The 27858-nt window shown below is 37.2% G+C and overlaps 1 protein-coding gene across 1 annotated transcript in view; it reads right to left on the reverse strand.

Moving 5' to 3' along the window:
* Positions 1 to 15873: 15873 nt before the first annotated feature.
* The window catches only part of EIF3E (eukaryotic translation initiation factor 3 subunit E), a 29599-nt gene continuing 17614 nt past the window's right edge, over positions 15874 to 27858 (reverse strand). Inside the window, exons 9-13 of the mRNA XM_062570551.1 lie at positions 25742 to 25843; positions 24601 to 24710; positions 17213 to 17315; positions 16839 to 16973; positions 15874 to 16043 (exon numbers count right to left, since the gene is read on the reverse strand). Coding sequence (XP_062426535.1) covers positions 16005 to 16043; positions 16839 to 16973; positions 17213 to 17315; positions 24601 to 24710; positions 25742 to 25843 — 489 coding nt within the window. The 3' untranslated portion in view covers positions 15874 to 16004. The remainder of the gene's footprint in view (positions 16044 to 16838; positions 16974 to 17212; positions 17316 to 24600; positions 24711 to 25741; positions 25844 to 27858) is intronic.

Consider the following 27858-nt stretch of genomic DNA (forward strand, 5'->3'; position numbering starts at 1 on the left):
CTCAGGGATGGGAGAAATTTGAGTGCCTCCCACTCCCTGCCTAAGCAATCTAACCTGTAAATTGCTCCATCAAAGAAAGATGTGAGCTTTCCATAAAAGAAAATGGAGAACTATGCTTTGTTCTTTTAAAGAAAAGTTGCAGGCGAGGACACATGGCAACTACATTTTCCAAAGCCCTTGGCTGGTTGGAGCAGTATGTCCCTTATGCTTACACAGACACTGTGCTGCCTTTGACATTTGGTATCTTGCCTAACTCCTGATTCCTTTAATTAGGAAGACATTCACAGACACCTCTGACCAGCTAGCTGGTTGTCCATGGACACATGTGGTCCATACACAATCAGTGTATGCTTTTTGCTCTGTGAGGAAAGCAGAGGTCTCTGGTTGACTGTCTTTCATCTATCTACCATTCCATAACCTCTTTTAAATGCCCTTCACAAGTCAAGAATGAGAAAATGGCCAAAAAGTGATCTAGGACTAACACTGCCTGTTGAATCTCACTCATTCGCACTGACACATCTCAGGCAGCCCTCATGTTGCACAGTGTAATGCCCCAGGGCTTGAAAATCACTTCTTCATCCAAGCAAAAGGAAGTTCAGACCAATATGATTTGTATTGGTATCTGCTTGTCTGATATCATTTGATACAGTGATCTGGTGAACAACTGCTTGCTAGGTCAGCCAAGAAGTCTGCTATCCTGTGAAATGTTAAGGGAAGATTGTTTTGCTGCTTCAGGTTAAAATTCACATATATCACCACAGATGTCTTGTCAGAGGTTTGATGCTTAAATTATGATCATCTGCAGGGAAGGAAGGAAAATGAAAATGCAGGGAACAGTGCATAAAGCCAGTGTAGCTACATATGCTCCTCCATGTTCTTCCATTTGTAATAAGAAAAGTTTATTGTGTCTGTGCTGGCATTTGCCTTCTCAGGATTGCCACCACACACCTGGGTGTGAACAGTCTGGAAAAAAAAAAGCAGTGGGCATATAAAAGGCCTAAGACCGTGCTGATTGGGTCACTGTATATAGTTTTGTTAAGAAAATCTCTCTTGCCCACTATTTTATCCAAACTGCCCACTCTATGACTCTAAGATGAGAATTACTCTCTAATGTAAATGCAAATGGCACAGTCTGAATAGGGGACACAGAGCAGTACCCGGCTGTTGGTAATGAACCTACTCAGATGGCCCAAAGAAAGGAAGAACATAACTCACAGCTGTAAAATCAGCTGTAACAAAAGAGGGACAGGGAAAGAGGGAAATATTTTGAAGTGCTAATGAGGTGGGAAGGCAACAAATCATCTTTCTTACCAGTGGTAAATGGTAGTGATAGAGTAGTGATATGGAAGTTTGCTGGCAAGACTTAGAGCAACCTTCCCCACGTCACTGACTTTTTTTTTTCGCTCACTATGGTCATAGGTAATTCTTGTCTTGTTCTTCGCTCCGGAGAGATGGAAATTATCTTTGAATGAAGATGATTCTTCCAGAATCCCCTCCACTCATGTTAATGTCCAGAGTATGACCCAGATTTTCAGAATAGGAACAGGACACTCTTCCTCTTCAGAGGACCTACCAGTTTCCTTAGCCTTTCTTCTAGACCTTCATCAGAACCTTGGCTTTACTGTAGCCTTGAACCTGGCACTTGATTGTGTGACCATGTTCATTTTGCAGTCAATAGGAAGAGATCAGTCTAGTTGGGACATTACCAATTGTTGTCCTTGTGTAGGCAGTTTGTACTAATGGAGATCTTGGACCTCTGTTCAGGTCCAGATGGGAGCATATCATACCAGCCTTGGAGAATAGTGGCCCTGGATTCAAGTCTGACCTGAGTTTTTGCACAGTTGCATAGCGGTGTCATACTTTGTGTTAAGTGTGGGTGAGTTGCACTGTTTGGTACTGGCACATTTACATTCAGCTAGCTGATGTACGGAGGCGATAATAAAGTTCTTCTGAGCTGGCACAGAAGGGCCCAGCAAGATGGGAAATGCATAAGAATCATGGAAATCATAGAATTGGCAAGGTTGGAAGGGACCTCTAGAAATCACCGAGTCCAACCCTCAAACGAGTGGCCCATATGGGGATCGAACCCATGACCTTGGCACCATCAACACCACGCTCTAACCAACCGAACTAAACCTATCGGCCTGAATCTGCTTGGAGAGGCTGAGGACCAAAGGTCTGATCTCAGTTATGGACAATCTAATCAGACAAGCTGATAAACCATCATAAACGTAAAATCCTAGACCCAGCAGAATAAATACCACTTCCAAGTTACGTGACAAATAATATATTAACATCTAATCTGGTAGATTGGTTACATTGGGCTGGAAATTGGTTGAGGTAGCTGCAGCATTTTTAACTAAATCCCATGTGGCCTGCAATTGTTTTTGCTCCTGAATTTGACTATGGTGAGAAGCTTGTTTATTTATTTGATTTGCTCTTGCAGGCTTCTAGCAAGATACTCTAGAAGTGGAGGGTCTTCATAAAAGCAGGTACTTCCATAATAGAGAAAACATGCCCTGACAATTAATGAAAATAATGTAATATTTTTTAGTAAAATATGTACATATATATAATCACAACATGTCCACCATGATACAGTGGGCATTTGAAAAAATCCCACAAGAATGTGCAAATTGTTCTAAGAAATACTAGAAGATTTTGAGCCAACTACCTGAGGGTATCATTAGCATAACTATGCTAACAAAGATTCTCACTGCAGATACCTCAGGTATGTCTTGCTGATAGCTCAGTCAAAATACATCCACTTTCTCTATGTGTTTATAATGCTAAAGAGTTTTAGTTAAAATCATTCCATAAACTTTACAGCTTTGTATAGATCATATATAAAGCACTAGTGTTGGAATTATAAGCATCTAGATTAATAATGCCTCATTTTCTTAGAAATGTCACTTTGAATAAAATGCTTAAACATGGATTGTGAAGGAACAAATCTAAAACTGGCTGGGGCAGAACTTCTTGTTCTGAACCAGGAGAAAGGTGGACCTAAGCCTGCAAACTGAGCCTCTCAGACACATGCCTGAATTAGCAGGTGGACATCATACCGGAGATGTATCTTTGTTTGTGGTCTTTTTTGTTTGTTGGCTTGTTTGGCTTCCTGCTAGACCAGATCCCATGAGGCACCATGGTAGGTTGGATTCTACAGGCGTGATGGGTGAAGGAACATGCTGTGAATCAATTCGTATAAAGCTTGGCCTGCACACATCCAACTTGGGAGTTCAGCCATGGAGGTAGTTCGAAGGTCTCAAACGTTAGACTGCAGTTGTGAAAGGGATCACAGATTTTAATCTTGGATTTAGGTACCTGAAAGTGAAAGGAGGATTTTCTATTTCTTCTTGTGCCATCATATGGGGAAATTACCTGTGACAAATACTGTAACAGCTATCAAAAAAATCCCCACGTTACTGTGATCTCATTAGCAGGCTGAAGAAAGATGGTTTAATATGGACCGCTCTCACACATTTCTGCCTGTTAAGCTAAAACACACAACTTAGTGTATTAACTAACACCTTTCAGTCTTCTGAATTCTTTGTTAATAGAGTTATAAGTGGAAAAAAATCAAAATCCAAGTGTTAAAGAACCTGAGTTAATGTTGCAGTAAACCTCCCATATACTTGATACTAGACATAAGAGTACAGTCAGCTGCACTGTTAACTTGAAAGCAGGACAGAAAATTTTAGGAATGTACGATGTGGCTAGGACAATATTGCTGCAGCAGCCTTGGCACGCCCTGACTTTTTGATACTTACTGGGCAATACTAACATTGCCATCGTTTCGGGGACCGAGTTGGGTTTTTTTGACGCACGTGAGATCGGCACTGCCGGGGAGGTTGCAGCTCAACGCAGCAGGCACACCCTCTCTGTTCTCACTCCAGTTAGAACGGGTAAGTGTAGTAGGGAAGACCCAGCTGCATGGGCTTCACTACGGCTGCACCAACCCGCTGAGGACACTGAGACTTGGTTAGGTTCTTGACCTGTGCCGATTCCTGCAGCGTAGCATCCTCATCGGTACGGACAGCCAGACTGGAGGATTGATACACCTTCCTACGCCACGGTCACGCCTCCACGCATTTCGTGGAGAACGACCTTAGCTCTGTGAACGCTTTAGGTTTTCCAAGCGCTGTCTGCACAGAGCTACGTACTGAAATTATTTACTGGCAGATCAGGCAGATCTAAAGAATAGGCATAAGGTTTCTGCCTGTCACAGTTTGACAGCTCTGTCTGAAGGGGATTTGTGGAAAGATCCTGAAAGGCAGAGCTACGGGTGTAGCTACGGCTCAAGACTAATGTAACAGCTACCGTTTTTAGCTTGATAGATCAGGTCATTTGACAGCATCAAGATACACAAGCCACCTATAGTGCTTTGGACAACTATACTCTGTAATTTTTTTTATTACCCTTTTAGACCAATCTAGCAATAATAAACTTATTCTTAAGGCTCCTGGCAGGCTGCCCCAGTATGAGAAGTATTCTCTCCCTTGTTTAAACTAATGATTTTTCAGCCAGACTCCTCATCCAGCTCTGGGAGGTTTGGACTGTGGTGACTTCTTGCTCTCAGCCATCACGTTATTTATTGCGGCATTCTGTATAAGAGCTCCTATGTAAATTCGAGTTTGGAGCCTTTGTCAGATTGATAGCAAGAGCTATATTGTGCCCATTACCCCCAGTGGCAAAGCTGCTTCAGTGTCACTTAATAAATCATAGTTTCAAACACAAGAGAAAAAATAGAAGTATGTTGGAAATTTAAAATTGGATCTTTTCTGTCATTCTTCTCTCATCACAAATAAACCAAAAAGAAAAGAAAGAAGCTTGTGGTACTAGAAGCCTTTGGATTGTTATAACTACTAACCAAAACCTCCAAAAAGCTGCCAAAGTGACTACTTTCCTCAAGCTTATTATTGCATTTCTGTTTCTCCCATTTAACTCCTCAACTGTATATTTCCACACAAACAGCACAATGTGCCTAAAATGTCTTATCTTACATTAAAGTGAGAACAACGTTTTTCCAGGAGGACACTGTGTATCTCTTTTCCCTCATATGTCTGCAGCTACGTAAAACCGAAATGGTTTCCTTCTTGGCGGGCAGCTGGGGTCCTTAATGAGCCAGTGTGCAGAAAACACAGATAAAGTTTAGAGACGGACACCAGTGCCAATGCCACCCTCTTTTCTTTTTCCATCATGCTTTGTCCAGCTCTTCCCTCCTTGCTATTACCACAAACTATAGCCAACAGATATTTAGAAATTGCATTTCAAAAAAAATGCCATCACTAACTAGCTCCTCACCTTGACAACAAATTGAACATATCTCTGCATGTTCATGGCTATCAACAATTTTTACTTTGTTCATATCCCTGCTCTAATTTCTTCCTAACTTTGCCTCACACTTTTTGATTCTTCTTATTTAACAGCTTCTTTCCTCTTTTCCCATAACGGACGTCACGTTGTTTCATGCTGTCTTTGTCCTTTTCCCAGGCTTCTCCTTCACCTCCCATGTCCTGTTCCTTCGGCCATCTCTTTCAAACACCCTTTTATAGTGGAGGGTTTCCCCTGTGATGTCCTTCAGCATCCTTTATTGTTAGTCCCTCCTATTTCTCCAGGAAAAACTCCTCAGTCCAAGAATCACAGGGCTGAAAAACACTGTGTGGGGTGAACAGTGCATCTCCCACTCCCTGATGCTGCGGAGTCAGGGGCTTTGAGTTGATGTAACTTGCACAAATAGATGGATACTGGTAATTAAATACATGGATATTGCAAGTTGATGGATATCTCTCTATTATCTTCCTTTTCCTATTTACTTCTCTCACAAACACAGAGCTAACACACAGAGAGGGTAGGAGAAAGGAGGGCTGAGTCGACTCTCCATCAAGACAAATTCAGAATCTGGTAGATCAAGCGAATATAAAGGGAACACAGTGGGATACTGAAATATGTGGGTTTAAACTAACACAATGTATATGTCCTTCTGACTCCTTCTGCATGTATGTTGAAGTCCCACTGAGCTAAGCTCTATACATTTGTAAATACATATATGATAGCCCATTAGTAATGTTGAATATAATTTAACTTTTTTTTTTCCAGTAAGTTCCGGTTTTAGCATTTTATCAGCCCTAGCTTTCGGTTCTGCTGACTCCTAACAGGCCTTTTGGGGGATTTTTTTTTCCTGAGCTGGTTTTAGTGGTGAGTGGGAGTGAAGAAAGAAATTCAATAAGGCTGAAGGCAACTGCTGTACTGGCAGCGTGCATTGCTTTTCATTTTTGAATTGGCATGAAGGCCCTCCAAGTAACATAAGCTCTCCTTTTTGACAGAATTGACAGAAAAATTACATAACAGGATGCCGTATGATAGGATTTTTCGGGGGAGGGGGAGGAGGATTAAGTGAAGTCAACATTGAAAGCTTATTTGGTATTGGGGCATTCCTTGACTGTACTATTAAATAAAACACCTTTCTGGATGCTCCTACGGCACTTTATAAAAAGCACAATGCAAAATATAGCAAAAATTTAAAATGACACAGCTGTCTAACTTATATTCCTTAATCTATAGTTGGACATATCAATAATAACTCAATAATCTAAAGTGCTTGACCTCCCACAAATCCTATTAACTTTGGCAAGGGAAGCTACAAATGATTAGTACCTTTGAGTTGTGCAAGTAATTTTAGTTTTCAAAACTAAAACTATAGTTTCTAAGGTTTTAAAACACTAGTTAAATTTGTACTAGAAATCAACGTGTAACCACAGTAAAAGGCAGCACAAATGAGTGTCCTTGTTTCTTCTAACTCAATTTCAACTTCCTGTACCCCTACAGAAGTTCTCTGACATTTTCCATTCTTGGTAACACTTCCTTTATAATTAAATTACTAAAATGACATATTGGACCACATTCTTTATACTGATTTCTAATAAATGCTTTTGAAACTTGGGAGCCTGTCTTCCTTGAGTGATGTCCTCCTGCAGGGAGGACTTATAAGGCAGTATGAAGTGACAAATGAAGAGGAAAAGGAATTACTTGGGACAACAAGTAAATGTTCCCAAAATAGGTATAAAGAAGTATCTCTCTTTCTAGATTGTTGTCTTGAATAGCTGCTTTCACTTACTTACATGAAACTCAACTTACTGAAACATGCTTAGACTTTCATGTTCTTTGCACTGGAATCTCTCTTCACAGCCAGCATAGTATATCCAGGTTCTGTAATTAGTTCTGGGATGACAAGTTCATCACAACCTACCTAATTCATACAAGTTTTCCAAATCCTTAACCTATGGAATAGGTTTATGCCACATTTTAATTTTACTCTGTGCTCCAGTTCAAATTTGTCCCATGGCAGGTCCCATAATTCATGGATGCACGCCTTCACACAAACGTATTTTGGGACATGGTGGATGGAGAAGTCTGGTCCATACCATTAGCACAGTGTGGTCAGGTAAGGTGTACTGCACCTTGCCTAGTCTGCTTCCACATATCTTACTTTCGTTAAGAGGAGGTAAGGACTGTACATAGCCTGAATTCAAACTGCCCTTGTATCACCAAAAATGCCCTGACCAGAAACAAATACAGTATTTATGAAGATGTGTGTGGAGGAAGATGCTGAGGTGTGCTTATTGCCTAGCCCAGGCTGCTAAGATATCACAGCCGTCATCTGTTTCAACACCATGATGTGAGTATCTTTTGACAGCTATAATTCACTGATTTTTGCTCTTTGTAAAGCATTATTCATTCTTATCTGCCATGAAAATATTCATCAGGAAGCTTGCTGTTTTGCATTTTCATATATTTAAATTATAGTTTATTCACCCAGAGCTGCTTTACCCAAGAAAGTTATTTTCTAGCCTGTCAGTTTGCTTCTCAGATACAGTAATGAATTAGTTTCATAGCTCTGGTCCTCTTACCTATTGTCATCCTTTCTAAGGATACTAAATTCATGAATCCATCTACAGGGAGCTCATGTGCATCTCCAAGACAGTTTTTTTGGCAGTCTGTTCTGTGTACTAAACACCATACTACGCTGTGACCCGCTGGCCTCAGAAGTCTTTGCTGAATTATTTTGTTTTGTGGAGGTAGGTATTTATTTGTTGTGATTTTATCTACAAAGACGATGCACCACATCCTGTACCAAAAACTACAAAAGCGATAAAGCAAGCCAAGTCTGCTTTCCAGCAATTATGGCCCTCAGAAAGTACTTTTCATTGGTTTTTCCTGTTTGCTTGTTCCTGGTTCTGACATACTTCTAGCATTCAGTGCTTTATCCCTTGCATTTCTAGCTACCACTGAAAGCACACCATGATGGTGCAGCTATGCTTAAAGCACACCAAAAGACAAAGAACAGCACTGAAAGGGAAGAGGCCTTCTGCCCCGTATTCCTTCCTGCTCTCTGGGTGTCTCCCTTCAGTACATTCACCCGATTCCATGGTGAACAGATTTAACAAACTAAGCTACTAAAAATGCTACTCAAAAAAGGCAGTCAGATCAAAATCAGGGCCAATGCAAAGAAGGTACAGGGCCACCTATTGCTGCGACAGCTACTTAGCTGATAAGTTTAGTTGTAGCATCAAGATACTCCTGGTTTTCTTGCATTAGTTCTTGCTCCAGACAGCTCAAAGCCTTGAGCAATACCCTCATTTCTTTAAAAAAAAAGCATTTGGAGGCTTTTAATAGCACTGTAATTTAACCTGCATTGAGAGGTGGCCAGCCATCTCCATTTCCATTAAAGACTATGATTGATCATATATCATAGACACTTGCTGAAGGGTGCCAGTTCCTTCCAGTCACATTAAATTCTGACTGAGGCAGTCAATGCTTAAACAATACGTCAAAAGATGCAGTATCTCTACAAGATAATTCTTATTTCTCCTACTTAAAGAAAAACTGGTTCTGAGAAACCTCCTTAAAGTGCTGGCAGGAAACGTTACTCAACAACTGTAGCATGAACTTGGCAAAGATAGTTCCAACATCCATTAAAGAAAGCGATTAGTCTCTACATGGATTTAAAGCATTTAGCTTTGTTAACTTGCTGCTTTTCCTGTTAAGGAATATTCAAGATAAAAGTTTCATGTTGCATTTGTAATTATACAGGGCTATTTTTTGCTATTTATACTGTGCCCATAGGGTAAGAGTTCTTGCAACTGCCCCATCTCCGTCTAGACACAGTGTTTGAAACGTGTTTTCTCCAATATCTGCAGAATGAGCTCCACACAAGAATCTAAAAAGCTGTCCTTATTTTTCTCCAAATTGTTCTTCAAAGCTTTTGTTTACAATTTTATGTAGGCATCTCAGCAACTGGGAATTTGCTAATGCATTGCTGATACAAGCTTGTAACACCAATCCACATTATCCTTTCCTTGTCTGCTTTTTGCATTGGGCTGTGAAACCCTTGGGGCATAGTTCTGTGATTTTTTTGTTTGTTTTGTTTTTGTTTATTCAGGTTTGCTCCTGGTCCATGATCAGAGCTGCCAGTACTGCGATAATACAAGGAGATACAATGGTTTTGGAGCACTGGAAACGTATTTTTAAAAAGCTTTGCGTGCTTAACATAAATGGAAAGCAAAGTTCCTGCATTCACATCTCAAGAGATACTCCTGACAAGGTACAGTGAACACTTCCATGCCTCAGGTGCAGGGCAGTTCACTCTGCTGTGGGCTCTGCAGTCCCCAAACTGGCTGCTCAGACTGAGCACCTCCCTGGGGCACTGCGCCTCCCTTCCGACCTCCGTGCTTCTCGAGTTCCTCTTTCTCCAAGGAAACGAATGACAGCGTGCACTCAACCTAATGCCCTGCCACGTTACACGTAACTTAAAAGTGCTGAATGGCTTGTAGGGGGAACGTAAGGCTGAATGCAAGCTAGCAATCCACAAAAACACGAAGTACGTCCTTCTGTGCATATAAAATTCAGTTCTGGCTAGCAAAGTCGACCACCCTCGGTGCACGTATTTATACAGCCTTTGTTGCCGTACCTGCAGTACCCAAATGTTTTTTCAGTTTAAAATGTAAATATACTAAAATTACAATAGAAAATGTATATAACACACCTAAATCATACACACTACAATAATACAACAGTGTATTAAAATACAAAGAAAATTCTTATGTCAAAACCATTGTTTACTGACTTTTGAACTGTTTTTTTCATTACATACTAGAGAACAGTATCATTTTCTTTAACAAGAGGTTGGCACAGCCCAGTTATAAGCATAAAATATAGTGATGATCTGCCACAGAGAACAACGTATCTGCCCTTCCAAGTTGTTAGTGTGATTTAATTTATACCTTTAATGCACAGTTCACAGGCATGTAATTTTACTTTTCTCTTGGATATTAGAAGTTCCACGATTAACTTGCAGCTAATTGCAGGGCAGGAGTATAACTCGCAGATCCCCAAAGTTCCTCACACTGTTCCTCTATTTCTACATGCTATAACAGGAATCCAGCCTCCGTGGGAGTAGTTTCCCTTACCACTATCCTCCCCGCTTCTGCTGATTGAAAATTCTTGAGTGACTTTTGCAGGGTTGCTGTACAAATGCCATCAGAAATTAGGAACTGAAAAGACATTTAGTGAAACTCTTAAAATTTTTATTAATATGACTGGTAAACAGACAAGGAATTATTTTTGCATATGACATAACACACCTCTCCTAAATGAGAGATTATAGAAATGAAACATTTTAACCCCCAGAGAAACAGTTTTATAGAATACACACGCATTTAGAGATGGAGCTACAATCCTTATTTTCTATAAACGAGGGAGAACTATCTGGACAACGCAGCATTTTAACTGCTCAACAGATTTTCTGGAAAAAGTAAATCAATTTTGTTAAAAAAAAAAATCCTTATATGAGAGGAAAATAAAGACTTCCCTATCTTCCTTTATACTCTTCCTTCCTCTTCCAAAAAACATAAAGGTCCTTAAAATGCTCTTCCTCTCTCCCCTTCCCAAGCACTTCGAGCGGTAACTACGAACGTTTTTGTAAAAGCAGAGCAATAGGCACAAAGTTGATCTCATGTAATCTGATCTCCATGTAATCTGAAGATGAAAGCAACTGTTCTTGGGTGTTTATAAAATATCACTGCTACTGAGATTTCTAAAGCTTAGTTAAAAGAAGTTATGATGGAATTTGTAATTGCCATGCTTGAGATAAGTTTCATCTACTGTCAGCCTGTCTCAGCACTCAGGCTCCAGACAGCTTCATCCTTTGGCTGAGAACATGTTTTGCCTTTCCTCCTTCACATTCTCTTTCCTATGCATTTCAATCATAATTCAGTTATTTTGTGAATTCACCGCGCGACTAAGACAATATTTAATCATTCCTCCCTGCAGCAGGTTACACTGAGCACACATTTGCTTGTGTTGAAAAGCGGTTCAGTGAGACTGAGCAAGGGCAGGGGAAGGACAAAGTACTGTGCTGGTCTCATCAGGTGGTTTGTAGATTTAGATTAAACCCAGTAATTTCTCCTCTCTGAACAGTAGCAATGGCACACACAGGAAAAACAGGAGACTAAATTGTTACCATGGCAGTGAAAGACACAGCAGACAACAGATCTACCTCACCAAAAAGGGCCACCTGAACTGAAGCCCTTCACAACCTTCAGGATAGGACGTTCAGCATGAGGAAGACATTTGCCTTTCACCCACCACCACCAGGCTGCCTGTCTGAAACTAGCAAGATGAAGCAATTCAAGAGGAAGAACAATGATTTTAGCAACGCTATGTTACCCTAACTGCATAGCGGCAGGTGGACGCCAGCCGGTACGCGCCCTTTGCCAACAGCGCAACAAACCTTGATAGCTTTTTTTCCTCCTCGGAAAGAGGAACGTAAGAAGTTGTGAAAGACTGTTTAAAGGCAAAGACGATGTCAGATGGCTGACAGACCAACACAAATGCTTTGTAAAGAAATACTTTCTTCTGAAAGTAAAATTTTAGAAAGTTAGAAACATTACTTAAATACTTACAGGTACCTATGATAACACCAATGAACATAGTTTGCTCTGAGTTTTACCTCATTTTTAATGATTTCTGTTTTAATGAACTGACTAGCAAATGCCTCATCTGTAAAGTGGAATGAATTCCCTGTATTCTGAAACCTGTTACGCTTGCAGTTAATGGCTCCAGTGATCACTGCACTGGGGGTTTTAATGCTACTGGAAGAACAACATTCCAAAAAAAAATGTTGAATGTTGTACAGGCTAAATAAACTTCACACTTTGAGCATCCCCAAAAAAATGACAGTCGTTAGCTGCACATGAATGTGAAAATTTCATTTTGTTACTCTAAGGCAGACTCCTTTAATGGGAGACCTTCTGAGGCATATAGTAGCTAATTAGCATAGTAATTCAAAAACCCCTACATAGGGGCTATTATAAATATTTTGGTGCATAAGAGATTTAAATAAGGTAATCCTACTATAAAAGTATTCTTCATGTAAATTCCTAAGCAGATTTTAAGCCTCAAAACTGTTCCTTGCAATAGCTGAGGTATACTGCCAAGAACTTAAGCAGCACTACAATCCTCATATAGTTTTAATTCATGTGCACCTGACAGATGAAAGGTCAGAAAAATGGAATAATAGCTTACATAAGGATGACAGGACTTCAAAATTCAGTGAATATTTAAGTGAATTATTCCTGTCAAAAGGAAAGCTGCATGCAGGCCATTTCCCTGCTGTTTACAAAAAACATTCCAATTTTATCTTACTCAAAAATTCTTTATTTATTACACAACAGTATTTTTGTAACTGCTTAATAACCATCCCCTATTTGACAGGGCAATCTGGATTGCTCTACAGCTAGTATTTTGGGGCTATGATGGTATACAACACATCTACAGTTTGCAATTTAATCAACCTCTCAAGAGAAAAATCGAAAAACATTATGAAAGCCGGCATACATAGAGAAAGTTCAGCTTTTGAAGACTGTTCTCCAAAGCCGACTTGCTAACTTCAGCTATGATTCCAGCTCCTCATCCATCATAGGAACCAATTCTACACATAAGAAAAGTGAATCCTTACGCTGCAGAACAAATTTTTTGTTTTGGCTCATACAGTCCAGCACAACCCACTTTTAACTGCTTACTTCCATCACCTTTTAAATTTCATCCATCAGGGAAGAGTAATTGTTTTGACAGTCATAGGGTGAAAGGAGCCAGTAAGCACAATATATAAACATAACAATGTCTGTTATAGGTACATGAGCTCTTTGAAGGCACCGAAAAATTGCCCAGTACCAGAGGTCTGGGCAAGGGTGTTGCATGACAATAGGAAAATAAGGCAGTAGGAACAACTGGCCATTAAGTGTAGGCTGAAGAGACAAGTCTAGAAGAAGACTTACATCTAATTAGAATTACATCTAATTAGAATTTCCTCATGTTCCATTTTGTGCCTATTGCTTCTCATCCTGTCCTCATGCATATTCAAGATGAGTCTGGCTCTATGTTCTTCATACTCTTCCATTAGGAACCAAAGACAGCAGTGAACTCAGATCTCAGCCTTCTTCTCTGGAGGCTGAATCTAGTTCAGTCAGCCTTCAGTTCTCCCAGCCTTTCCTTGTATGTCATGTGCTTCTGTTCCCTGATCATCGCAGTAGCCCTACAGAGGAATCGCTCCAGTATGTCAGTGCTTGTCATGTACTAGGAAACCCAAAATTTGGCACAGTACCCCAGATGTGGTCTTACAAGGTTTGAATAGAAGCAAATAATTGCTTCCACAAACCTGCTGGTTGCACCCTTTCCTAATACAACCCAGTGGTGTTGGCCTTCCGTGCCGCAAGGGTACGTAGCCAATTCACTTTGCCATCCACCGGGACCCTGGATTCTTTTCTGCAAAGCTGCTTTCCATGCAGTTAGCCCTCTGTCTGTACTACTACACAGGGTTGGTTGTTCCATGCCAGATGCAGTACTTTCCGTTTGGCTTTGCTGAACTTCAAAAGGTTCCTTGCAGCCAATTTCTTCAGCTGGCTGTGGTCTCCCTCAATTGCAGCCCTGCCCTTGAGCACATGGGCTGCTCCCTCCAGTTTGATATCATACATAGAATAGGAGGTTTTAGGTGCCTCTAAAGCAAGATGTATGCCATCTTTATGGACAAATCAGTTCCTGTGAATTGTTTACTAGATGCTATGCAACTGCAGACAAAGTCTCTGATAATCTGAAGATTAAATTTGTAGCAGTTTAAGGAAGATGAGGTATTTTTCACTATTACAAATTATTCCTCTTTCTCTCTTCACTACACCACGTAATGGAGGAATAGATTATAGAAGCAGTCTCCCTGCTAATTTTTGAGGAGTTGACCACAGGTCACAGGTACCTGCTACCGACCACTCAACAGTTATGTGTATGTCCTCAGCGTACTTTAAATATAAAAATACTGCAATTCATCTTCAAGGTTTGTGGCTTTTAGCATGGCTCCTCTGTATGGTATATAAACCAATTATTTCTTATAAAGAAGCATTAAAAAACAACTTCAAAGTAGTCAAAATGAACATGGAATTTAATATATACAGCTGATTTAGAACTTCTTTGTAGTATAAACTTATCCACCAAGGCAGCTCACTTCATCTTATTTGACTAATATTTAGACCAAATCAGTTATCTCATCTTCTCTACTTCATTGCCACAAAGTTGTTCTGGCACAGGTAAGAGGATAAGCATGCTATGATGCAGGACTAGCAACAGAGCAGAAAAACACTTCAAGCCAAAATTGCTCCCAAATGCCTTCCAGTAAAACATTTTTGAGCCATAAGGTGGAAGGATCAAACGGTCTTGTTCCTTTTCTTTGAATGAGAAGTTCTGCCACTTATCGTTTGCCAGCTCTAGCATCTTCTTGGTTGCCCAATAAGCTTTAGTTAAAAAAAGGCAAAAAAATCTAGCCTGGAAGAAAACTGTAGCAGGAAGGTCAATGAGTTAAAGCAACTTGCCACATGTAGATGGATTACATAATTTTAGGAGCTGAGGGGCAAGAAAGTGCACAGTTTCAGTGAGGGAAAGGGGAGCTACTAATTTTTTTCTCATCTTTAAGTGTAAAGCTGCTTGATGAGACAGTAGCTTTTCCTTTCCATTAACTACCTTCACTTTGCTGATCAGTCACTACACTTCACATCTTCCTAAGAAGGATCTTGAAGTTCCTGGCTTAGAGATGCTACACTATATTCTATAGAGCAAAGGTGCTAAGGAAATCCATGAAGTGTGAAACAAAACACTTGGCTGAAAACAGAAGCTTAAGTCTTCTATTTATGATAGCCAAACACAGGGTTTTTCTTCATGGGCTGCTTCACAGATCCTAAGAACTTCTGACTTCAGAACTGAAAGCTTTAAACTACACCCAGCCTATGAGCCACAACTTTTAGAAGAGCTTTTCCCTCTGAAACAAAAGCCCCATCCTGAAACAAGGATTCTAAGACTGTAAGAATAATAAAAAAAAAACAAAAAACACACACACACACCCTGAAGCACACAGATCTACCCAAATCATTCTGCATTTAGATTATGCTCAGTTTCATAGTAAGTGCAGGTAATATATGCCTTCATTCTACTAAGCTTTCTGTGGAATGGAAGAAAACACAGAAGGGCAGAAGATGGCTGTAATTTGGCCAAATATTCAGTGGGGATCTATTTGTTTGTGCCATCTGCTTTTAATATTTGAAAGTGCAACACTTGCCATAGGTAGCAAATCACTATGCTTTATTCCCTGCTTCCAGACTCAAATGGCTCTGACAGTACCAGATCTTTTGGTACAAAGACATGCAATAGAACTGGCATTTTAAATTATAGCTCTATTTTGTAAACTGTGCTCCAGAATACCATCATACTAAGAAGCCTCTCTATGCAGCATAGTTAGGTACCTAATTATTCAAATTAAAGATGCACAAACTATTAAAAGTAGCCAAATTTATTCAAATAATTTTTGATAGAACGTAATTACCTTTTCTCAAAAAAGGTTACAAATTTATCATATGATTTTTAGTCAAATGAAAACTGATTTTTTTCCCCTCTGCAGATGTATCTCAGTAGAAGCCAGAGTCTTGAGTAGCCCAGTTAGGTGCCTGAAAACAAACAAGAACAAAACAGAAAAACATTAAAAAAAACAATTAAAAGGAAATTACTATACTATCTGCTGGCTGCTGGAACTGTGAGAAAATAAATTTTTACAATATTAAGGTATGGCTATGAAGCAGACATTGTTAACTACTAAACAATCCCTAGAAGTTTCTAGTAAATATTAATAGAACAGAAATTATACAATACTAAGAAAGTTGTACAGTCACAGTCCCCAAGTTAGCTGCAGGAGAGGAAAAAGTTCTAGAGAATCTCAAAGTATAAAGATAACTTGGCAGCTATATTTTCTTTATAAAATAGCGTCACTTAATCTTTATATAACTTTCTTCTAATAGAATAAACTAATTCACAACTGCTTGTCAGTCTCCCTCAATACTTCAGCCAAATACTGAAGAATTATAAACGTATAAAAATATTCAGAATGGTTCAAGTCTAACCAGCTTAAAAAAAAGCAATATAACTACTTCCAAGTGTCATATATCAAGACTAGTCCTTTTAAAGTGGTGAAAGAAACCTTAAAAGGAGTATGAGAACTGAAAGATGGTAGAAACAGAACTAGCTTTACAATGAAAAAAACAGAATGCCTAGAGATGAGAAGCTAGAAGAAATCAAGAATCAGTCTAATGGTTATTATAAGAAAATAAGCTTTTCCAATTTAATTCCAGGTGTCAGAACAGTCAGAAGATCTGATAAGGTAAGAAAAAGATGAGAATTATTCTTAAATAAGTCTCACAAGAAAGAAAGATAGGAAAAAAATCCAGAAAAATGTAGCTTATACCAACCTCAGATCTACCACTCTGGTTTAATTTCTTCTCAATGTTCATAGCCAACATTTGGCTACGAAAAGACAGACTTTTGGTCTTTTCAATCACTTGTTGATAAGGAGAGACTGCATTGTTGCCCATAACTACATGGCCCTAAAACACAAGAAAGATATAGCAAATATTTTTAATAATAAATCACAAAACAATCCTTTAATGCTCTACTTTTAGAGCTTTCATAAAACATCTTACATGCAATATTAAGACAGAATAAATGAAAGCTAATACACTTTATGAGCAAATAAAAAAGAAAAATTAGAACTACTTTTGAACAGTATGAATGAAATTTAACTAAAAATCAGCAAATCCACTTGAACTCATTGGTACAGTCTTACCAGCTTTGAATCAAGTTTGGCATCTAATCGTGCATTTCGAATTAGATTGACTATCCATCGTTCAGCTTCTTCAGGAGTCATATTTAGTTTATCTGCCAACATGCTGGAAGGTAACATATCATTATCAAAAGGTGAAATATAATGCCTCTCATGTTGGTAGATACAATCAAGCATTATGGAATACATGACAGCTATGAATTAAGCCAACACACCAGACTTATCACAGCAGAAACAAGATTGTTCTTCAGTAAGTTTCACATATTTGTGAAATATATTTCTATTTGACTGAAATAACTTTAAAGCCCACAGACAATCCCCCCCCCGTCTTAAAAAAAAAAAAAAAAAATCCTGACGCAACTTTCCATTGGGACATCATGAATGAATAATTAATATCTTGAAGTATTCATACAAAGAAAAAAAGATTACACTAAACAGTACTTATCCTAAACAACATCATTTTACATTTAAATCTTGGCCTGTATAATTTTAAATATTCCTATTAAACTCTGTCTACATGAAAATTCTTTGGAAAAATCATGAGATATTAGTAGTCTACTAAAATTATATACCAGCTCCAAAGAGCCTACAGAAACAGAGAAGACTTCAGAATAGGGATGCTCTTGGGCACACAGCTGAGCTAGGAATATGCTACCAGCAAATTTCACAAATTCAAAACTTTTCCTATACTCGCACCGACAGAAGATAGAACTGCCCACAAATAGATGGCTATCCATCTTACAGCAGAAAAGCTACAAATCTGGTATATTTTTGGCAGCCAATTAGCATGTGATACTTTTTCATCAAGAATGTAATCATGAAAACTGATGGACTGATTGAAAGCTGGTGTTTCTGATGGATAAAATACTGTAACCAAACCCTATCCTACTCAAACATCATCCCATAAACTAAAAGAATAATTCCTGTAAGAACCCTCTTCCAAACTATATATATATAAAAACCATATATTTTATATATATATATATATATATATATATATATATACACACACACACACACATATATATATATATAAACTGCTATAACTAACAGGTAAGGATGTATCAAGCTTTCCTTGCTTTCTCTCACCAATATCACTCATTTCATCAGATGTTTTTTGTTATAACAAAAAAAACTGCTCTATATAGCAAATTCAGTGTTTACCAACATATTAGAATTACCACATTCACTGCAAAATAAATGCCCTTGACACCTCAAAAACCTAGGATGTGTTACCACAGACTTTTCAACATACTGTTTATACTTTTATTTTTTCATTTCATACAAGTCATCTTAATGTTTTGAAACAAAAATCAATCCTCTGTCAATCAATAGTTATAAAACCATACTGTGACTACAGTTCAGAAGTTTTAAGTATAACTGTATATTAAATAATTTCACCACAACATAAAACAGTAACCATAATTATGAAGAGAACTTCATTTTTTTTTGAATCCTGCCAGCAGTCAAGAAAGTTTAGAATAATTAATCCAACAAAGTGTTTCTCATTAACTCAGTTAGCAATAATGCACCACGCAGCTGGCAGCTAACTGAAGTTCTGGGAACAAGTGCTATGAAACAGCACTTCAGAGTTTGGTACAGAAGATAAGTCAGCTGCATCACTGGTTGAAGAAGACGCATTTTATTCAAACTTCCTGCAATTTCAAGGAGGGATTGGAGGCGGGGGGAGAATGCTTAATGAAACACGCACTCTTGTTCAGGCGTAATTCCCACTGATGGCATTTCCTGTGGCTTTCTAGTCAACCCCTTGAATTCCTGCTGGCATTTGGCTCACACAGGAGACTTGTAACTCTCATTCTTCCATCAGCTTCCAGACTTAGGTGACAAATATGAGGTAAGGGCAGCAAACATTACCAAAAAGCCAGCGGCTATGCTGCAGTTACAGAAGAGGTCAATTTCTCACCAGTTCACAGAGTATCGTTTGAATGCATTTTTCCATCACCTAAAAGGGTGATCTTTCTCTAGCTGCTTATTATTTTATGTAATTCAATACTAACTATTCAGTTCCTAGCAGTGTCTACTAAAATAATTAGAAAATAATTTTTAAATTCTCAAATGCAGCTGCAAGTAAATATGTATACAAAGTGTGAGATTTTTATTATAAAAACCTCACGTGCTTTGGATTGTCATCTTCAAGTATATACAAAATTTTCAGAGCTTACCAATCCACTACAAAAGGGTTTGATGAGAATGACCAAACTACCAGTGTTAAGGACGGTGCATTACTGAAAAATAACTTGATTGTGACAGGCAATGCTTCAAAGAGAAATGTGGAAATACTCTACTGTTCTTAAAGTGATTATTTTAAAACTGCCGTCATAACTATATGCTATCAAATGGTAAAGACATGAACTTCCTCTATTTCTCCCAAAGCTGAAGACAGAAAGTTAGAGTATCTTGTAATACAGGAAGACATTTCTTGAATCAGAACATCTACCAAGCAAACACGAACACCTTTAACAAGAATTTATGTGCCATCATTTTGCCTGCATGTTTGATCTTTCATACGTCTCCCAACTATAAAAGCAAATTCCATCTGTGAGAGATGATAAAGTGAGGTGAGCAGAAAGAAATCAACCTAACTTAAAACACTGAACTTACACTCACTGAACTCATTTCAGTGAAGTGACACAACAAATGAGCAACAAGGTATCTGGAGTCTGGTAAAGCAAGGGCAAATAAAATCTAAGCCTGATTGCTTCCGTTCCATTAAAACTCCTAATGTATGGTTGAATTAGCTGCTGTAGAGAGTTGAGGCAGACGAGAATAGAAGGTATCAGAGATATAAGTTTTTGCAAAATTATGAGCTACCTAGTCAGAATGAGACAGATATTTTGGTAGGCAAGAAGCTGTGCATTGCTGGAGCATGCTAAGCACTAAACTCAAAACTAAATAAATTTAAGCTTGAAACAAAGAAGGGGAGAAAAAGCGTTTGTATGTTCTTTTAGAGATGTGATCCTTATAAAATAACTGTCTTTCAGATCAAGACAAGAATGGCTACTGCCACTACTTTGGAGATTAAACTACCTATGTAGCGAGTTAAACTGTGGAATCTCCACCCCTGGAGATAAATAAAAATCATCTAGGTAAAGCCTCGTGTAGCATAACATAGTATCAAAGGGGCCCCTGCTTTGAGTGGTAGTGGGGTACACAGGATTGAACCAGATGACCTCCAGGTCCCTTCCAACCTACAATACTTTGATTTTATGTTTATCTCAGCCTAGAGTACTTGTGGGGAGGCGGCACAGACTTCTAGAGAAAATAATTCCAAACCAGAAACCACAAAGTACTTTGTACCATCTAGTAAGTAATTCTATTTTCTCATATTAAAGGGAGTCAATGGACATGAGCTTAGTCAACTGGGTAAGCTACAAGCATCTACATAAGCACTTAAGCTTGGATCAGGAATGCAAATCTCTCAATTATCCCTGCTTTGCATGCTGATCCATGTTACGGAGCAGTGACATTTATGATGAAAATAGCATCAAAACTGGATTCTTCTGATTATATTGAACTAGAACATGTGCTGTAAGAATATCTGATGTGCTCTAACACTAAGTGGTGCTCAGCCACTGGGAGCAAACTTAACCTAATCTGAAAGAGAAGCCACAGATGAGGGTAGATGTCAGGTTTCCCAGCAACAGCTGTTCCTTTCTGTGGATCCACTCCTCTTACACCCCACCACTTGCTAATGTGAACACAGCCCTAGGAAGTTTTCCAGCCTTCAAAAAGACTTTTGAAAACACAGGAACACAAATGAGCTCTCTGCATCTACATGCTACCACTCTTACATAGGGGACTATGGGCTGTAAATTTCTTTATCCAAGTCTAAAGATTTTAGAAGCTCAACTGTTTCTTGTAGAAGTGGTGTTTTCTGCTTAACTAGAAAAAGTTATACCATCAAACATACAGCATACATAATAGCGACATGATAGAAGTCACACATCTTTGTACAGCTTTCAAACAGGTATTTTCTTCCTGCATATCAATTTAGAAAAATCTCTAAATTATAACATTAAAATAGAGGGCAAAAAATGATGCAAGTTTTTTTTTTTTTTTTTTTTTTTTTTTACTTTGTTAAGATTTACATGGATTCAAAGTTTTAACCTAAAAAATCTCTGAAGTTATTGGTATCCAGTAAAAGGAGTTATAATCAAATAATCTGATTAATACTTAAAAGGGTAGAGACTATATTCTTTAAGTTAATCTTCAGGGTGATTTCAAAAGTTTTTCTTTGGAATATTTTGGTTCCTTTGTCTCGTAAGAAGATTCACTTATTTGGTTCATGCTAGAACACTGTTATTTAGGTTTTTCCTTTGCATAAAAGGAAAGCTTCCTGAATTCCATGCATCTTCATATATAAACAAACTTATCTTGCACTGTCCGCAAAAGGAAAAGATACAGAAAATAGGAATGAAGCATACTCAGCTCTTCAATTAAATACAGTCATACTGAGCTAACCAAATCACATTTTGAACTGATTTAATCTATTACTCCCTATTAAGAATATTTCAAACATTAACTTAATTGCAGGATGATGTGGACTATATAAATTAAAAAAATACAACTGATAAAGCAACTATGTCCTTGGAAAAAATGTCAGCTGCCTAACAGATGCAAGTATTTAAAAAAAATTAAACGAGCCATCTATTTTCTATTTAACCTAAGGAATAGTAGATTTCCCACTAATTGTTTTCAAATTTGTTCTGAATACTTAAACAGTACTTATTAAGCACTGTGGTATAACCAACAAGTTTTCAACTCCAGGAATAGCAATGGAAATCACTTGTGGATAAACAAATGCGAGAACTATGCCTCAGTCAAACTTCTAATTAGAAGCATTTTAACTGGCCAATTTTTTCAAAAACTGATGATCTGACTTATTAAACCCCAATCTAATGATTGTAAGAATTTCTGCAGAAATTTTAGGTTTAGGTCCAATTTAAAACACAGCAACCTACTAAAAAGAATTTCATCACTGATAATTGACTGCACACACAGTTACCAGAAGTGGTACTTGATAGGAATAGCCATGCCCAACTTGGAAATAAATGTCTCAAAGTTTATCACTTTCCTCAGAACACATCACAGTGTTTAAGAAATAGAGACACTACTCCCTGTATTTATGAATCACTTGGCCACAATAAGGAGAGACAATAGAACTACTATACATATATAGTATATATATACACACTATATATTTATTTTTACACTACTGAAGTTGAAATACCATATTTGTGACATTTTGCTTTTTGAAGTAAGATAAAAATAATATGAACTTAAGTAACAAAGGCAAAATAAATTATACCATCTGTCATAAGCATTGTTAAATAAGCCTTCCTAATTTTTGCTATAATCATTTGCATGTTATTTATACTTTATCAGCATCTTTTAACAGAAAGACTTTAAGAATACCTATGACACATCCTCCAGAATCTCTGCTCATTGCTTCTCTGATCTGGCTCAGATCAAATTTATTGCAGACATCCAGTCTGCAATTAAACAACAATTCCCACCCAAATCCCTCCCTTATACTTCAAGTTTTGTTAAAATCTTGAACCTGAAGATAATGTAGTATTCACACCATTAAGAACTATTTACAGGAAAGGCAGGGCACTCCATGTGGTTTGATATTCTCCAAGAACTCATTCTTAAGAGGGCTTAATTAGCACATTTCTTTTTCAAAATACTTAATCAAAACCCTTTTATCCCTAAATTTGCAATACTTGTTACGTATTACTTTTATATGAAATATTAATCTCCTTATAAAGAAATCAACATATAAGTATGGAAACTTTTGTTCATGGCTCTTATTCAGTTAACATCATTAGAATGCTTAAACACCACCACATTACAGCTCATTAAAGTTCTCAAACAATTTACTGCTTGTCCTTTGCAGACCTCTGTATTAAACTTTTCACTATCAAGTACTTTGAGCCTTTATTATGTGGTATACTCAAAGACTAACCTCTAAAAATGAACCCCAAGGAACGGAGTATTAGGGATAGCAATTACCTGATATAAAGGATAAGGAAGTATTATTTCCCAAATGCATTTGAAGGAAAATGTGCCCAGTGAACAGAGATTAACAGTAATAAAATTTTTGATCTTTCTTTTACTATAAAAACATAAGAAAAGTGATTTTTCCCATAAACTCATACAACTCAAAGATAATCTTCTGGTATGACATTTCCTTTTGAAATCAAGCAGCTTTAAGTTGCTTCCTCAGATAACTAGTCACATATATTTGCTCTGGATACAGCAGGTAACAAAACTGCATTGAACTTGATTGATTCACCAGTTCAGGTTTCTGCTGTCTCAAGGATCTCTGCACTGTTCTCTACCACAAACATTTTTATACATTCAGACTTTTTTTTTTTTTTTTTTTTTTTTTTTTTTTTTAAAGCAAAGTGGATAGGGATCTCAAGTATGCATAACAACTTCTTCCTGCTTAATTTTCAGACAAGAGGTCTTGGAGCTGGTCCATTTGAAAAGGCTACTTCTACAAGATATATTTTGGGTAAGTGACAGATATCCTTGGTAAGGAGAATATCGACAAAATTCTGTTCATTTTCTTATAGCTGGATCACTCATTTTGTGCTACAGGGAATATGTGGGGTTTTTTTGTTACTTAATTACTGAGAAAAGCAATACAACTCCTATCACTTTCAAAGAACATACCTGCAAGACAGACATAAGTATCTCTGAAAAACAAATAAACCAAGCAATTGCTGTATTAGTGGTAAATTTGCTTAATCAGTATGTATGGAGCTCAGTTCCAGACTAAAACACTCAAACTTAGGTGACATTATGTATCTAGATTTCCGTTAGATCCAGCAGTGATCTAGTCACTCTTCAGCGTGAACTGAAGAGGGCTGTACAACTCAACACTCCAAGGTTTCTAATTTAGGGTGAGCTCATTTACCTTCTGGATTCCACAGAGCAAAGGAACTAATCTTCCACTGACTAATGCAGATTACAGATAACTCGCTCAGACACTAACTTTAGGTGTCTTAAGCTGCCATCGAACCCAGCCTCTGCAGTACCTGTAAGTTATATTAGAGGTTTCTCATCATTCTACATAATTTAATGCCATGAGGAAGTTTTAACTTGAAAGCTCTGTTTGAGGGCTTGGGGGAGGGGTGCATGTTTTAGGCTTAAGCAAAAGAATTCAACTTCAAAACATGATTACTGTAATTGAAATATATCACTCTAGTTCTCTAAAACTAGAAGGACAACTGCCCATCTAACTTTTAATGACTCATTTCATCTGGTGAATGAAGAGTTTTCTACTAAAGTTTATACTGTTTGTAAAACTTTCATCCATAACCAATTTTTATAAAACATCATATTAAAAAATGTTTTCTTACCCAATGCTGATACATTGATGGATGCGACAAAAAGTCTCAAATATAAAGAGACGAGCATTCTCAATAAAGTCCTCAAGACATGCCACTAAGAAGAAATCATTCACAAGCACCTGCAAGTATAAAGAGAGAGGCAACAAGAAGAATAAACATGGAAACAGTAATTCAGTTATAGATACCTTTATTCAGCTCAATGAGCAGTCCTTCAAAAACCATTCTTATGATATTCCAACATGTGGAGGAAAGCCCTCCTATTTAAGAGAATTTTTCAGAGTAATTTGCTAAATTAAAACTGCATGACTATACTAATAAGGTAACTGAGGGCTGACCCAAAGAGAGCAAGGTCCAGAGCTCTCATATTCAACTGAAGGTCCACCTAACACACAAAATTTACTCCCCTCCTTATCCTGTAAGTTCCTTCTCCCATTCAACATCTTGATTAGCTAAGGTGAGTTGTTCTCCTTACTATAGAGATCAGCTTACTTAGTAGCGCAAGCTGTCTGCAAAGTTTAGACTACACGATTACCAACTTTAGATAGCTAAGAGAATAAATTATCCTTTCATTTAGATTTACCACATTAGGTGACTAATACTAAAGAAAAGGAAGCCAAAGCAGAAGCTGTAAAAATCTGCACTAATGTTCAGCTATTAGAAATACTAAACTTTCACACTTATCTAGTCTATAGAAGTGTCAGGTATCTTTAATTGCTTACAGTAGATCAGACTAAAAAGTTTAAGAATACGTATTTATTTATCCTAGTATGTTATTTCACATTACTTTTCAACATTGCAATTCCAGAGTGCAATAAGTTATGCATCTTGTGAAACAAAAGGTAAATCCAAGTTTTTCTCCAATTCCACGTTTCTGAGACACTAATGGAAAAGCTGAAGCTCACCAAGATGTATGAATACCTATTTACTTTTTGTTCTAGGAGCTAATTATATCTGATTTTAACACTATACTCTTACCAGTAAGATTTTTTGAAACTTTATAAAATAAATTGTTAGAAATAATGCTAGTTAACTTTCATTGGCAAAACACCGACAACAGAATCAAGCACTGCTTCAACCAAATTAGCTAGCCAATGTTAATTTTTTGGATATCTTTGTACAGAGAAAAACTTATATATTACGGAAAACTTACTGTTTCACACTCTCTTAGTTTCTTCTGTGCACCATCAAAATCAAAATTAACATACAAGCACTCTACAAACTCTGTGATGGGATCTCTGTACGTGTAGGACTCCTGTCAAAATCCAGTTAGACAACAACGTTAGAAATCCAAAAATATTTAAAGAGACAATTTCCTTAAAGTTAATATTGCCTGAGTGTTTCTTAAAATCCTCGAACAGCAATAATTAAAACTGGAAACAAGTCTCTATATCACAAATAAAATATTGTTAAATTAAGTTTCATAATTCCTCTTATTACAACAGCATAAATGTACTTTTTAAATAGTCTGCTTAAACAACAAAAAATGTGGTTTCACCTTTAGTAATTTAGTGCTGCAGTTCTTCAGGTTAGAGAACTGTCAGTGACTAGAACTGTTTTTGTATCAAAAATCTCAATTTTCTGAAATATGAGAACAGATATTCTTACCAAATTTTGATTTTACAAGTTAGTTCAACACCAAACACTTTATACTTCATCATTCAATTTACAAGCATGACATGTGGCTAATAAAAAATGTTGTTTCCTATATACAAAATATTTAAATTTATTTTGACATTACAGGAGTTGCTTAACTTTCTTAATTACAAGGTACGAACAACACTACATATGCATACATCACGTAAATCAAAACTTAATTATGACAATGTCTAAGATGTCTTCAAATCACATTTTCAGATGTTTAACACAGTATCTATCAAGGCTGTTTGAGTATATAACAAGACTAGCAGGCTAAGAGAATTGCTAAAAAGACTTGTCAGATTGAAGTCATTTTTCTTTTGCATACACACATTTACTATTCATTTTTAAGTCAAGTTTTATACATTAGAATTGTACTTGTTAATTAATTATACCTATGACATAGAGCAGTCTAGGATCCCAATTTTAATCTGAGATGAGCATATAACTGCTTAACTATCGGTTCAATACTTCTATAATATTAGTGACTTTTTTTTTTTTTTTAAGAAAAAACAAAACACAATGAGAGGATGGACCAGCTTGTCTTTTAACATCAGCCTACCATACAACATTTGACATATCGCTTCAATTCTATGTTTCATTTTTCCTATAAGTAAACAAGTTGGTAGTCTGAACTGTTTTCAAATCCAAAAGATCTCTACTACTCCACAATTCAATGTAAGGAACAACACAAAATTAAGTGTATTAAGAAATAAATCTGTTAATAGATATTTCAATACCAAAACTAACAGAACTGATGTTATGAACAGTAACATCCCAGTGACTCCTTTTCATTCATACCAAATGTACAAGTTGAAGTGAAAGCAAAGCAATGACATTAAATGCTGTCTTACTTCAAATATCAGAGCTTCATATTAAAATTCAATGTTAAATCAAATTTTAGAACAGATATGGGCTTAAGACAAGAGGCAGGGTTTAACACTTACACCATCTGTAACTATTCTATGTATTATTTTGTGAACACCAATGCTTAAAATCATATTAAGAGATACTTAAATTTTAATTCTTACATTAAGATAGCATTGTGCATGGTAATTACATCAGCATTAACAGTGGATACAATTGATCACTAGCCTCTAGTAACCGTATCACCATGCACATACTGTATTTTATTCTAACTCACAATATATGTTATTATTGGAAGTGTTTGAGGCACAACAGCTTGTATACATGCTGCACGCTAATTTCGGGTGAAGTCTCTGCTACAGGTAACACCCTCCAGCTTGCTATCAAGCACCCCGAATCTATTATTTCTGCACCTGTTTGCAACCTAATATATCTGTGACAACAAAAGCATTTAAGAAAAATGTATACAAACTAGAACATAATACAATACATAGAGTTCAATGGTTTTAAAATGCAAACAAGGGTTTATAGTCATACAGCAACTCCTTTTAAGGATGTCTGAAAGATAACAGATTCAAAGCCACTTCACATACCCTACCGAATTTTGTGTTTAATAACACAGGAAAAAGAAAAATTGAGTGCCTATTCCATTTTACCCCTTCCTTTATAAAAGGAAACAAGAAAATTTTACTCTGCCATCCCACTGAATGATATTGTTTTACCTTATAATGAAAAACGAGTTAAATGAGAGAAAAGGAACACCAG

Source organism: Rhea pennata, chromosome 2 (assembly GCF_028389875.1).
Source record: "Rhea pennata isolate bPtePen1 chromosome 2, bPtePen1.pri, whole genome shotgun sequence".
Lineage (NCBI taxonomy): Eukaryota > Metazoa > Chordata > Aves > Rheiformes > Rheidae > Rhea > Rhea pennata.